This window comes from Eurytemora carolleeae, unplaced genomic scaffold, assembly GCF_000591075.1.
Source record: "Eurytemora carolleeae unplaced genomic scaffold, Eaff_2.0 scaffold336, whole genome shotgun sequence".
Taxonomy (NCBI): domain Eukaryota; kingdom Metazoa; phylum Arthropoda; class Copepoda; order Calanoida; family Temoridae; genus Eurytemora; species Eurytemora carolleeae.
Window position 1 is genome coordinate 279,680 of NW_019396705.1, and position 14,464 is coordinate 294,143.

The 14,464-nt window shown below is 33.3% G+C and overlaps 3 protein-coding genes across 3 annotated transcripts in view; 2 read left to right on the top strand and 1 right to left on the bottom strand.

The window, feature by feature from the left end:
- LOC111707599 (N66 matrix protein) overlaps positions 1-14,322 on the top strand; it is a 14,959-nt gene extending 637 nt beyond the window's left edge. The window contains exons 2-3 of the mRNA XM_023480732.1: positions 12,820-12,953; positions 13,672-14,322. Coding sequence (XP_023336500.1) covers positions 12,822-12,953; positions 13,672-14,307 — 768 coding nt within the window. The 5' untranslated portion in view covers positions 12,820-12,821 and the 3' untranslated portion in view covers positions 14,308-14,322. The remainder of the gene's footprint in view (positions 1-12,819; positions 12,954-13,671) is intronic.
- On the top strand, positions 7,207-9,241 carry LOC111707601 (uncharacterized; the record flags this gene model as incomplete). The annotated part of the gene is given in 4 exon segments (XM_023480735.1): positions 7,207-7,270; positions 7,811-7,918; positions 8,554-8,676; positions 9,050-9,241. Coding segments are annotated over 3 exon segments (246 nt in total), but the record flags the coding sequence as incomplete, so codon positions are not given.
- On the bottom strand, positions 9,932-11,931 carry LOC111707600 (uncharacterized). The gene is made up of 2 exons (XM_023480733.1): positions 11,802-11,931; positions 9,932-10,687 (listed from the first exon to the last, which is right to left on the bottom strand). The coding sequence occupies exons 1-2, from the start codon at positions 11,843-11,845 to the stop codon at positions 10,072-10,074; spliced, it is 660 nt and encodes a 219-aa protein (XP_023336501.1). The 5' UTR covers positions 11,846-11,931; the 3' UTR covers positions 9,932-10,071.
- Positions 14,323-14,464: the final 142 nt, after the last annotated feature.

Here is a 14,464-nt window from a genome sequence, read left to right on the forward strand (position 1 = left end):
TGGGGGGGTCATTATGCAATCCGGCCTCGATGCATTAATGTGATATATTCAGGTTATACTGAGGTTGGTATTGTAAATTCCTATTCCAAAATTCCAATTCCACATTACGTATTTCTGCACGAGAATATTCAGTTGTAGTACACGAAATATGACAGTTTGTGAATAGCTTAAACTATTTATCAAATGTCATGTTTCGTGGGACTGGGACACCCTGTAGTAACGAAACATAAAAGTAAGTATAGTTAGAACCAGAAAACTATGGAATTGGATGACGCATTTAGACTCAATTTATGACTTTAAAAGTCAGCGAGAGCCTGTTTTGGGCTTCTGCCTCAGGGTTATTGTGAACAAGTTTCATCCAAATCTAGAAAAGACAACATCTAGTGTCCTATCTTATATTTTAATTAATCTATGGAATAGACCGACAAATAAGGATAAAATAGCATTAATGGTTAAAAATGGATTCCAAAATTTAGACTTAATTCTTTTTTATGAAACCACCCCCATGCATCCCCCCCTCCCCTGTAATCTAAACCAAGTGTTGTAAAAATATCTTGTATTAAATCTCACTTATGTATTGTACTAAATTCTAAATGACATAAACTGTCTATTCAAAAATGTCAATACCATTGGAGTGTAGAGTGGGCGAGTCCGTTTTTTTCTTCATTCTGTTCGTTCATCGCTCGTGAACGACCAATTTTGTTCCTTTCTTCAATAATTAAATAAAAATTGATTTTGTTCGTTTTCAAAATTTCGTTCGTTTTCTCAGTGAACAGTTGTTTAGTAAGATCGTTCTTTTAATAGAATCGTTTGATAGGTAAAAAAACGACCGCGGTTGTTGTTGGAAAATATAATTTTTACAGTAAAAACTAAAAAATCTGTCGTTTAAAAAAAGTTTGCTCCAAGAAATGGTCGATTTTAGTAAAAAACGACAGTTCTTGGAAATTTTTTTTGAAAATTAGTTCTTTTATTTTCAAATTCGTCAAACAATTTTACATCATTCTTTTTAGTTTCCTAACAATCCAAGTTGTTCGTCCAATATTTTTTTTTCTAAATGACACAATCGTTTACAAAAACACTGCCCATCATCTCTATTGGCGAGTACCCGACAGAAAAAGGATAACTAAGCCACCCAGGGGGAGGGGAAGGGGGTCAAGGTAAACTTTAAAACAATTTTGTGCATCTATTTAAGTTTTATAGTGTTAATCCTGCTGTCGGTAAAATCACATCACATCAATTTCTCAATTTTTGATAAACTTAAAAAATAAGTATAATAAATTCCAGCTAAATATTGGTCAGTGTCACAAACAAATTATAAAATTATTAGAAACATCAAAATCAAAAAACTAAATTTCTACGTAGCATTCTGGAAAAACAAATTTATTTGATGGAGCATCAAAAATTAAGATGACTTTGTGATTACAATAAGTAATAATCCTTAGATTATCCGATATTAGATTATACTCTGTCAAAAACGCAGATTTCGTAATTTCCTGAAAACTTTAGAATAATCACAATAAGTGTTTTCCCAGGGCTGAGCTGGGATCAGAAATTCCTCTAAAGTACAAAACTCATCTAATAGAATAGTTATATTTGGGTTCCAGACAACATGCTTCTTCAGAACCAGGGCGAAATGCATTCATTTTTTCTTTTTTTTTTCGTCTATTATTCTCTTTAAACTTATGTGCATGTCTTATTTATACTTTTTCGTGTAAAACTTATATGCTGACAAAAACGAATAGTAAAGAAAAGGCAAAAATGTCTTCAATAAACCAAATTGTGATCAACAGTTACAGTTCTTTGGGATTAAGGATCGTTAAATTCATGTCGTATGTCTTCAGTTAAGGCTAAAGAATGATCTATCCTAGCAACCAGCGACCTCCTACGACCAGTTCCATTTGCAGGTCGCGGTAGGTCGGGGTTACGTCGGATTACCCAGCTGATTGGAACATGACCAGCCCTCTAGGTGCCTCTAAGTTGAGTTATAGGTCGGGTTAAGTCAGGTTACGTTGGATTACCTGACTGGTCAGGTCCCCTTATGTCGGGTTATGTCAGGCTTGGTTGGATTGGGTCAGAGGAGAGAGGGAAGGGACCCCTAGACGCAATAAGCCTTCGCTATGCAGACATGAGCCTCCCAGATTAGCTAGACAGACCAAGCCTCCGCTAGACAGAAATGAGTGATATCACCCACATATCATCCAGATATCACCAATCCAATCCAGTATTCTTCTTCACTTCTTCTTCAACAATTACATACTCAATATATGTTTTACTGTATTAACTTACCATTCTACCTGTTCTTCTTCTATTTATCAAAAAATCAAGAATTTACTGACATTGATTCTTATGAAACGTTGATTTACTCCAAAATGATAACAATTTTGAAACAATTTACCAAAATAGTTGCATAAAATTTCTTACATATCAATTCTTTTGAAAAATCATCAAATTTTATTAAATTATTAAATTATTACTTAAAAATGCATTGTTGTGCAGTTGAGGTTTCGTGAATATATTGACACAGAATCTGGGATTCTAAAAGTTGAGTTTAAGTCGAGTTTATGCACCCTGATTTCAACCAGTTGGTGACTTGGTAAAAACTGGAATTCAAAAAGTCAAGTTTAAGTGGAGTTTATGCACACAGATTTCACCCAGCTGGTTACTGGAGTTAAAAAGTGGAGTTAAAGTCGAGTTTAAGTGGAGTTTTGAAGTGGAGTTTTGAAATCCAAGTTTTTACCCTGACTTGGTAAAAACTGGGATTCAAAAAGTAGAGTTTAAGTCGAGTTTATGCACCCAGATTTCACCCAGCTGGTGACTGGAGTTCAAAATTGGAATTAAAGTAAAGTTTAAGTGGAGTTTTTAAGTGAAGTTTTGAAATCCAAGTTTTCACCCTGACTTGGTAAAAACAGGGATTCAAAAAGTCGAGTTTAAGTCGAGTTTTTTCACTCAGATTTCACCCAGTTGGTGACTGGAATTCTAAAGTGGAGTTAAAGTTGAGTTTAAGAGGAGTTTTGAAGTGGAGTTTAGAACAACTAGTTATCATCTAGTTGTACAATCCAGTTGTGTTTCCTGGGTATATTGTGAATTTTGTGATAAGTAGAAGTTCTTTTCCACAGCATCTGTTGCAGGTATAGTTTAGTGTATAAGTATGAATTGATGAATAAATTAAATAAGTATGATGAAATATGAATGTATGATGTATATACACTATCACCGTGAAATGTTGTGACTTTTAATGAATACTAATTCAAAAGATTTTTTGTAAAAAAATATATTTTTTAAATCTATAGGGTAGGGTAAAGGGTGGAAAAAAGTCCGGCCTGTGAAAAAAAATCTAAAATAGCCCATAACTTTTTTATCACTAAAGTAAATATCTAAAAACTATATTTTTGAAAAGCCCTTAAAAAATGCAATGTAGAAACATGTGTCACATTTAGATTTTTGTTTAAAACAAAAAAAAATTTTCCACCCACTCTAGCACCCCAACTATTAAAGTTATTGGTTTTATTTTTTTCTTTGACCTGAACATGAAACATTGGGCAATGAAAATGCATTTCAACCCTATACCTATTCTCTAGTGGAAGGGACATTTGGCTTTACATAGATTCAGACCCCCCAGCCTTTATAAGGTTAATGTCTGTTCTGTGGTTAAGTATAAGATAAGTGTTATAAATAGTTTAGTCATTTCGACGTCAAAAGTTTTGTGATTTCGATGTCCAAAGTGATCTCATTTCGACGTTGAAAGAAAGGATGCCAGAACATAAAAAGGGGTGTGTTTTACGTCCTGGCAACATCACCAACTCCTAAAAGATGGCGCATTGGTAATTGACAACGTCCTAAGTAGTCCTTTAGACATGCTCTGGTTGCTAGGATAGTTTACAAAGCTCCTTAACAACGCTCTGAGTTTTTGAGAGGAAATGGTATAAAACTACTCTTCCAGAGAGGACTCGTAGAGTAGCATTGCACCTTTCAGATAGGACTCATAGAGTAGAATTTCATCTTCCAGATAGGACTTATAGAGTAGTATTTCATCTTCCAAATAGGACTCATAGAGTAGTATTTCATCTTTCAGATAGGACTCATAGAGTAGTATTTCATCTTCCAGATTGGACTCATAGAGTAGCATTTCATCTACCAGATAGGACTCGTAGAGTAGCATTTCATCTTCCAGATAGGACTCGTAGAGTAGAATTTCATCTTCCAGATAGGACTTGTAGAGTAGCATTTCATCTACCAGACAGGACTCGTAGAGTAGAAATTCATCTTCCAGATAGGGATCATAGAGTAGCATTGCATCTTTCATTGCTTGTCAATGAGAATTGTTTTAATTTCACAATTTAGCTAACCTAACCTTCCTAAAAACAACTCACTCCTGCTTGAAAGTTTTTGTGATAAATTGTAAAAAAAAAGTAGGGATTTTTGAAATTGTAGCATTACTTTATCTTATAGTTTAAGAAGTTTTGAAATGGATATATTCACATTTTATTGTTTGTCAAAAACAAAAAACATTTTTTTAAAACATTTTTTAACCGTTCTAACCTCACCAGCTACCAAACTATTCAAGGTAGTCAAGTGGTTACCTTTAATCTCAGCCCTTTTCCTGGGGGGGGGGGGGCTTGAGACCCCCCAGACTTTATAGGGTTAAGAAATTGCAGATCTGATCAGAATGCTACTTTTTGACGCCTTGGTTTTCACAACATCTCTTGGTAATAATTTGTTCAAATTGTTTTATTTCATGGAGAATGATCATGAATCTTCCTAATATCGGAGGAGATATTACAAAATGTGCACTGTAAATAATGTATTATGAATTATGATCTGTTCCTGTAAAATATGAAAATGCATGCTTAAAAGCAAAACATTTTCCACACAAACAAATGCCAGGCATGTTCTTCTTTCACATCTAAAAAATTACAATTTTTTGTTGCATGACAGTTATTTTGGTTTGTTAACGATCAAAAAAAAAGAATTTTTTCTGATCGTTAATGGAAATTTTAATTTTTTTTCAAATACCTACTTTTCGATTCCAGTAAGTTAAACTTGGTTAAACTGTCTTGTAGTGCCCAATCCAATTGTGTATCAGTTTTTTTTTCAAAAGGAAACTTTTTGTTTTCTTAACAGTTTTGGCGATTTTTTAAAGCTCTCATTTGTTAATGATCTCAACATTAAAAAGTCGTTATGTAGAGATATATTATTTATTATGTTTTTAAATTAAAGCAAATTTTTGTTTTGTTTCAGGATTCACATTAATCTCCAATATCTGCACATACATACTTCACAAGGGAAAACAAATTAAGTTTTTATAAACCTCTGGAACTTCAGACATTGGAACCTATACCTAGAGAGTAAAATGACTGATTTTCAACAAAGTACCTTTAAACCTTTGGCTGATTAAAGAACGTGACATGGTTGTATTTATGGAAATTTATGAAACCCAAAGGTACACTTTACTTTGGAGTTTACATGTTATCCTCACATAACATGGAATTCATTTCATCCTTTCTTAGAAAAAAGGTTTAAGGGTACATTTGCACATTACTCAGGGAGAATTGAATAGAAGGGGGGGGGGGGCGATAGGGTTTATGTACACTTTGCTGTGACGTTTCTGAGCCCAAAACTTAAGACAGGGTATCGTTATGAAAACCAGTTTTAAAACCCGGGTTTCACGAATGGGTTTAGGCATTTTTGTGAATATCAGTATTTTTGTAATGAAATATTATTTTTTTCAGTTTGTTTATATTCTCCATTTTTTTCGAATATCTTAAATCAAAATCTACACAAATCTTAAGACCCCAAAAAGGAAACTCGGGAGTTTCGTTCAACGATACTCTTTTAAATTTCGGGCTCTGGACTGCTGAAGAACTAGTTTTTGCGTAAAAACAATAACAAAGATTGTAAACAATAACACAAATGATAAACAGACATCTGGCGCATCTCTGGCGTTATATGAAGATTCACCGTATACTAACTCATGTTTGTTTACATTAGATCGGCTGCCTTTGTCATTGTTGTTACGCAAAAACTAGTTCTTCAGCAGTCCAAAAACGTCACAGCAAAGCGTACGGAAACCCTACCGCCCCCTCCTTCTATTCAATTCTCCTTGAATTACTCTAACTAAGATGGAGATGATTTATTTAGCATACTGTCCCATGTTGCTGTCTATATAGCCAGTATCACAAGAATCCATAGGAGAATTGGGGCTGATTCATTATAAGAACTATTAAAATTGTCAAGCTAATGTTTTTCTATTATTGTCGTTATCAGTACTTTGAAAGCCAACCCTCTACAGACAGGTAAAAAATTCTCTCAACCATTTAGTTTAATGTCTGCTAGTATGTTCCTTTCATTAAGACACTTCCGGCTTAGACTATTCTGTCTATTTTACCAGAATCTATACTGAGTTCTAGGTTGCTAAAATCTACTTTCATATCTTGGTTTCTGAATAAAATATATTTGGTTTTAGATACATTAAGAGTAAGTTTATTAGCTCTGAACCAATCAGATATCTTAACAAGCTCAGTGTTTGCAGTTGAATATAGAACCTCTAAACTATTTGAAGATAATTGCAGGGTTGTATCATCTGCAAACAGAATACTTAATATAATGCTGGAAGCATTTGGAAGATCATTGATTAGAATCAAGAAAAGTAAGGGTCCTAACACAGAACCCTGTGGAACTCCTGTAAGAATGTCGTCAAGGGTCGACCTGACACCATTTATTACTGTAAACTGTTTACTTTTTTGAAGATAATTTTTAAACCAAGTGTTTGCGACCCCTCGAAATCCAAAGTGGGATAGCTTGCTTAAGATTATATTATGATCACAGGTATCAAAAGCTTTCTTTAAATCAATAAAAATACCAAGGGTGTATTCAGGAACAGGTTTATTTAGAGCAGTGTATATTTTATCCAGAAAGTGCATGACAGGATGGGTTGTATTGTGACCTTTTCTGAACCCGTACTGATGTTTATATAACAGATTAAACTTATTCATGTATTTAATCATTTGGGAGGAAGCAATCTTTTCTAATAATTTGCTAAAGGTTGATAATAAGGATATTGGTCGATAATTGTTAAAATTAGGGGGTCGCCTGATTTGAAGATTGGTATAACCTTAGCTGTTTTAAGTTCCACAGGGATAAATTTTAAAACTTTAAATCATTAAAAGATAGTTCAAGATAATTAAAGATATAAAAACACCTTTTTAGGAAGACTTTGGTGTTACACAACAGGACCAGCTGGAACCTGCGGAGATCTTCAGCCATCTCAAAGGTAAAAGTGTCAGACCAGTAAATATGGTAGATGTAGTTTAACATCTTTCTAAGAAACTACCATTTTTCATCATTTTGATCGTTATCCCTTTTCAGAAAAATAATTGATCATATTGTAAACGACGTAGAAAAAACGAAAAACATCCATTTTCAAAATGGAGATTTTTTAAACTTTTGTTACGTTTATGATAGTTGGTAATTTTTGGGATTACATGATTGCTAAATATTGTTAATAACTGTACCTTCATTATCCATATACCTTTTTTTAAAATAGAGTCTATTGGTATCTTGTCTTCAAAAGATCAAAACAAGCAGTTTGTTAGTTTTAACCCTTTATTTAAAAAAAAGAAGGTTTTATTAGTTTAAAAAAATCAGAAATGAGATATTACAATTATTAATTTTGGTTTTGTAATTCTTTAAGAAATGAACAATTGAAATTTAAACAAAAATAATGAGCAGTGGTGTTCTTGAAAACAATGGTGGCATTGAAATGAGAAAAATTGAACATTAAAGAAAATATATCAAACCATACAAAATTTAGATTTCCTAACAATCCTTGGTCCTACAATGCCTGCAGAGCCCAACTGTCTTGCGGAGGAGGAGGAGGATTTGGTAGCTCCCTTGGTGTACGTAGCAGCGTCAAAACCAGGTAGTATTAGTTTAGGGAGTTGGAAGCTCCCTTGGTGTACGTAGCAGCGTCAAAACCAGGTAGTATTAGTTTAGGGAGGAGATGGAAGCTTCCTTGAGACATGTAGCAGTGTCAAAACCAGGTAGTATTAGTTTAAGGAGGAGTTGAAGACTCCCTTGGTACACATAGCAGCGTCAAAACCAGGTAGTATTAGTTTAGGGTGGAGTTGGAAGCTTCCTTGAAACATGTAGCAGTGTCAAAACCAGGTAGTATTAGTTTAGAGAGTTGGAAGCTCCCTTGGTACATGTAGCAGTGTCAAGACCAGGTACTATTAGTTAGGGAGGAGTTGATAGCTCCCTTGGAAAACATAACAGCGTCAAGACCAGGTAGTATTAGTTTAAGGAGGAGTTGATAGCTCCCTTGGAACATGTAGCAGCGTCAAGACCAAGTAGTATTAGTTCAAGAAGGAGTGGATAGCTCCCTTGGAACACATAACAGCGTCAACACCAAGAAGTGCTTTTTATAGATTCTCAAATTGAAAGTCACCACATTGGACATCAAGATCAAGTGATCAGGCATATGAGTTTCCAACACAAGAGTTCCCAGCTCATGAACCCACTTTAAAGTATCAATACATTGAAACTAATTTTTCGAAGGGACTGCCAGGGTAGACCAACGGGGGATGAATATTTCGGGTGCGGATGTGAAACCAGAAAAAAGAGACAGCTGACATTTTCACAAGATGAATCGAAGGCAGATACAGAGAAAGATGCAGATAGGTATAAAATTAAAGTTTGGTTTCCAGTGTCCGAATTTAATGAATTTGAGCCGCGGCTTTAATCTGCCAAAAACCGGTTTCAATTGAGCGCCGGCTCAAATCTTGAAAATTGCAATACAATATTGAGTGGAATTAACCATTTTGAGCCGCGACTTAAATTTAAGCCGCGGCTCAAATTCTTTAAATTCGGCCTCAGATTATACTTGCTTTTTAGAATAGCTGTTTCAAAATTCCTGATATTTTTGTGCTGAAAAATGTCATTACAGTTTTACAGTCGTTCAAATGCATCAAACTTATATCTTTAATTAATTCTCTACCCTAATACATTTTCAAATTCTCTTGTTTTAGTTTTTTTATTAGCTGTGTTTTTCTAGGTGTGCTGAAGCTGATTTGGTTGGAAAAATTGCTGATAGCCCAGACTTTTAAAGACTTTTTTCTATTAAAAAACAAACAATTAGATAAATAAAATTTTTGTTGCGACAAAAACATTTGTAATTAATTATCTTTTTTAAATATTATTTACATTGTATTTTTGTCGTCTTAATAAACTTTGGCAAAACCTGGAATACAAGAAATACTAAATCAAGTTTTTACTGACAATGAATTTGAAGGAAGTATATCTGACTGATCAATACAATGTGAACGATCTGTGCTTTTCTCTGATTATTATTTTTAACAGAAGAAATAAGTGTGTAGTAAGCAAAATTAGTTAACAATCAATTTGGAAATTTGTTCAGCCTTTAAGCTTATGCAAGTCAAGATTTTGCATACTAAAATAGAGGCAAAATTTTCTTAGTTTCTTGTGCAGTATCCTGAATGCCTAAAAATTCTAGATAAAAACGATGCTATTATTAAATCTAGAAAAAAGGAAAAAAATCACTACTTTGTCTATTACAGTTTTTATTGCTAAATAATTGTAATATTTTGTTAACGGCTAAACTAACTGTTTTACTCTAAATTAGGGAATTAAAAAAAAATCTCTTTTCTGGAAGCAAAAGTTGGATTGCTGCAGAAGAATCGACAAAAAAATCACTTATTTGGTGACACAAAATCGCTTAATTGGCAGCTATCCGAATTTTACTTCCAAATAAGCGATTTTTTAATTTCACAATTCAGAGTGTATTGAAGGGATTGTTAAAACATTAAAAATCAAGCGTCAGGAACCAACCACACCAATCTCAGGTTTAACTGAACTGTAAAAAAACGTAATTTAAAGGATAATTTTGAAAAAAAAATTTCAGTATGAAAAAACAAAGAAATTGTTAAGTTATATTTGCATTATTAGTATTCAAATTTTTATTTTTTTACTTTCTGTACCTTATAAATGATTGGTTCCTACATTTTTCTTTAAATAATTGTTCAAAATTTCAAAACAGTTTCCGAAAAATGCGCATTCCTATTCAATCTTGTTTTTATCATTGTTGTTTCCACTTCCGGAATATGTACTTCCATCATATGCACTTACATCATCATTTGCACTTCCATCAAGATATCCACTTCCATCATTATGTTTATTGCCATTTACAGAAGAATTTTTGTCTGACCCACTAAGGTCAAGTTCTCCCTCATCAGTAGAATCCTCCGGAAGTTCAAGATATTCGTCCGAATCATAAATCCTTTCTACCTCAATGGTCTCTTCCAGATCTTCCTTTGATTCAAGATACTCATCTGAACTATAGAGAACCATTTCTGTATCATCAAGGAGTTCTTTTGATTCAAGATATTCATCTGAACTATAGAGCACCATTTCTCCCTCAATGGTGTCTTCCAAGAGTTCTTTTGATTCGAGATATTCATCTGACCCATAAAGCACCATTTCTCCCTGAATGGTGTCTTCCAAGAGTTCTTTTGATTCAAGATATTCATCTGACCCATAAAGCAACATTTCTCCCTCAATGGTATCTTCGAAGAGTTCTTTTGATTCAGGATATTCATCTGATACATAATGCTCCATTTGTCCCTCATTAGTATCATCTAGGAAAGCTTTCGGTGCAGGCCCACTGGATATCAGACTGAAAACATTTCAGCTGTAGAAATTTTATCAACCCTTTTTCAGTTTCCGATTGTATGAGTGGATTTGACCTGTTTTTCCCCCATAGCATACCTATTTATCATACAGTAAATTTTACTTATACTGGTTGGCCTCTTACTAGGTTATAACACTTTTATTACTAAATGGTGAGCCAAAGATATAAGAGGAAGTACTTAAGGATCATTGATGACTAGGTTTCCAAGAGCAAAAGGAATTTCTGGATGAAAATAAAAACAAAGCTCTAAATTCTGAGCACTGTGCGCAAAATAATGTGTGCGCCGCTCACATTATTTAGCTCAAATGCTTTTCTACGCAAATATATGCGCAAACAAACACACAAATTGCACAAAACACACGTACTATAACCATGGTGATTTAACAGTTGGATCCTTCTCTCAGCAATCTGTGACTTTCGATCACAATTGGAAAAGTTTGGAACCCCTTTTTCTAGCTTTGGACATTAAAAAATTCAATATTTTTAAAGATTTAATGTGAGGTCGGCAACGTTTAGTTCACATAGTACGCTTATGAGCGCAAAGCAAAGAGATTTACAGCTTTTTAACAACATTAAAAAGATAAACACATTGAGATCTCTGTCCTAAATTATCAGTCAAAGGTTTTAAGGGTACCGTTGTGAATCAGGAATACCACATTTGAAATAACGCTTACAGCCCCTTTTATAAGTTTATTTAAAATAAATCTCAGCGACAATCTATTTTTTTCTGGCGGCAAATATGATTTTCCAGTTAGAACCGAAGTAACAGGAATGATGATGTCTTTGCCATTTTTTTCAAACTAAATTGTTATTGATAATTGTGATCACTAGTTATACATCGTTAATAAATATTTGCACAAATTATCTGAATACTACAAATTCTTAGTTAAAAATTAGTGAACCTTTTTAATCTAAGGCCGAATTTAAAGAACTTGAGCCGCAGCTTAAATGTGAGACACGGCTCCAATATGGTTGGTTCACTGTTTCAAGATTTAATCCAGCACTTAATTGAAACCGGTTTTTGGCTGATTAAATTCTGACTCTGATTACTTTTAATTTATTTAATATTCTGCTGTTTATCGGTATCACTGTATAATACCTGAGTCCGAGTAGCAGACCGAATATGATTAATATTCTCCGCATGTTCTATAAGTTCATATTAAACTAAACTATATTTTTATCCTTACAAAACAATATGTTTAGTTTCTAGACAGAACTGAAGATTTGTTTTAAGGAAGAGTCTCTTTGATGTTTGGCTTTAAAGAAATCAGGGTTAGAAGCAGTATAATGTTCAAATACAATATTGAGTGGAATTAACCATTTTGAGCCGCGACTTAAATTTAAGCCGATAGTAACTTTGAATATTGATTATTGAGTATAACTTTTTCTACCGTCCGGCATCCATCCATATATTGTTAGTGTTACTAACTGGTGTTGTATTTACATATGTAAGACTTTAATGTAATTCTGGTACCAAATGTTCCGGAAACCGGAAATTTCCGGAACGATTTTCCGGAAAATTTCCGGAACGATATTCCGGAACGTTCCGGAAATTTCCGGAACGTTAGCTGGACCTGAAGATTATCCTGAAAAAAGTATTTTTCATTAATTTCAGCAATATTTCAATCGAATAAAGATTAATTTAATCTGCAGATTAACAAAAGATTGAGATCAAGCATTCATCATATATGACTTGAATGACTAGGGACAAGATTTAATAAAATAGGATATGATTGAATTGCATAGACATAGTTCAACTACTTCTCTGCAGTTTGGATTGGGGCTAGAGCCAAGTGGTTTAACTACATCTAAACGGTTCAGCTTTATAAACTCATTACTCATGATGAACTTTAGATACAGGGTGTCCCACTAAACATGACCAAAATATATTTTACTGTCATATATTATTTTTATTATTCTCTTTGGTATCAACCAACTTTACAAACTATGAAAGAAAAAAATTAAAACTATTTACCAACTGTCATGTTTCATATGTCAAAAAACGAAGAAAATATATTTTGTACCAGTTGACCTTATTTTGCATCAGTTTAACAAATGTAGAAAATGTTAAATAAAAGCTATATATCGAAAATTTTATTTGAAAATAAACTTTTTAGCAATGAAAACACTTCTGGTGATATTGGGTTCTGTTTGCGCTCTAGCCAGTGCTCAAGATGTCAACTTTGGAGACGCGGAGGACTCGTCTAGTCCTAGTGAGGAGTTTGATACTTCTGAAGACACATCGGAGAAGGTAAATACAAAAATCAAATTGTTTAAACGAGTCACTGTTATTAATGATAACTAATGGATTCAAGTGGGATAATTTCAAGGAAAACTTTAAAAAGTGAAACTAGAGATGGGCGCCTTTGGCCTTTTTCCAATTTTTTCGTTCCTTGTTTATTAACAACCCACTTTGTACTTTTTTTAAGTCTTTCTGTACAAATTTTCATTATTTCTTTTTAGAATTATCGCTCATTTTCCATCTATTTGGTTCGTTTTCTAACTAAACAATCAATTAAAAAAAATCATTTGTTCAGAAAAATTGTTCATTAAATAAAATAGTTTGATTAAAAAAATCTTGTACGGTAAAAACAATATTTTTAAAAAAAAAAGTTTGTTAAAAAAATCGTTAGTTTAGTAAAAAAAATATTTTTTGAAAAGATTGTTTTTTAGGTTGAAAACAATAAATATTTCAAAAGTTCGTTCAAACAATTGTTATTCAGTTAAAAAACTATTGTTTTTTTTTAAACAAATAATTCAAAAATTGACTGAGTTTTGAGAATCATGATTAATGATTTAAAATTGTCCGTTTTTATTTTTCTCATTCGTTTAGGAAAATCAATCGGTTTTTCATATCTCTAGAAAAAAATTTATGACATGATCGTTCTCGGTAAGTTCTGTACTTTTCTCTCACGAAACCAATGCCCATCTCTAAGTGGAACATAAGAAGTCATTTATCTTAATTTTAGACTGAGGGTGCAGATACAAGGTTCTTCCAAGGAAACAATGGAGGTTTCAACAATGGCGGATTCAACAATGGTCAAAATGGAGGTTTCAACAATGGTCAAAATGGAGGTTTCAACAATGGTGGATTTAATAATGGGCAAAATGGAGGATTAACCCTTGGCGGGCTTTTAAACGGACAAAATGGAGGTTTCAATAATGGTGGATTTAGCAATGGTCAAAATGGGGGATTTAACAATGGTCAAAATGGGGGATTTAACAATGGGCAAAATGGAGGATTTAACAATGGAGGTTTCAACAATGGGCAAAATGGAGGATTTAACAATGAATTTAACAATGGAGGTTTCAACAATGGTCAAAATGGGGGATTTAGCAATGGGCAAAATGGAGGATTTAACAATGGAATTAACAATGGAGGTTTCAACAATGGTCAAAATGGTGGATTTAACAACGGTGGTTTCAACAATGGTCAATGTGGCTGTCAATGCAGACCTGACCTCACCTTCCAATACAACGGTAGAGTTCAAGGGAACTGTAGAACACCCGATCAAACAGGTAATAATAATAATAATAACGTTTATTGCAAAATATCTTTTGAATTTACAAAATTGTCAGAAAATAAAAAAAACATGTATATGTAAATGTACAATATTGTTACAAATAATATTTTCTTCTATTTAGTATAGCAAAAGGATATAGCTAGCATAGCTGTTAGAATGCTATATCCTGAAATAATACACATGACGGTGTGAGACCATACAACTAGTAAGGAGAAACCCAGATCAGGAGTTGGGGGGG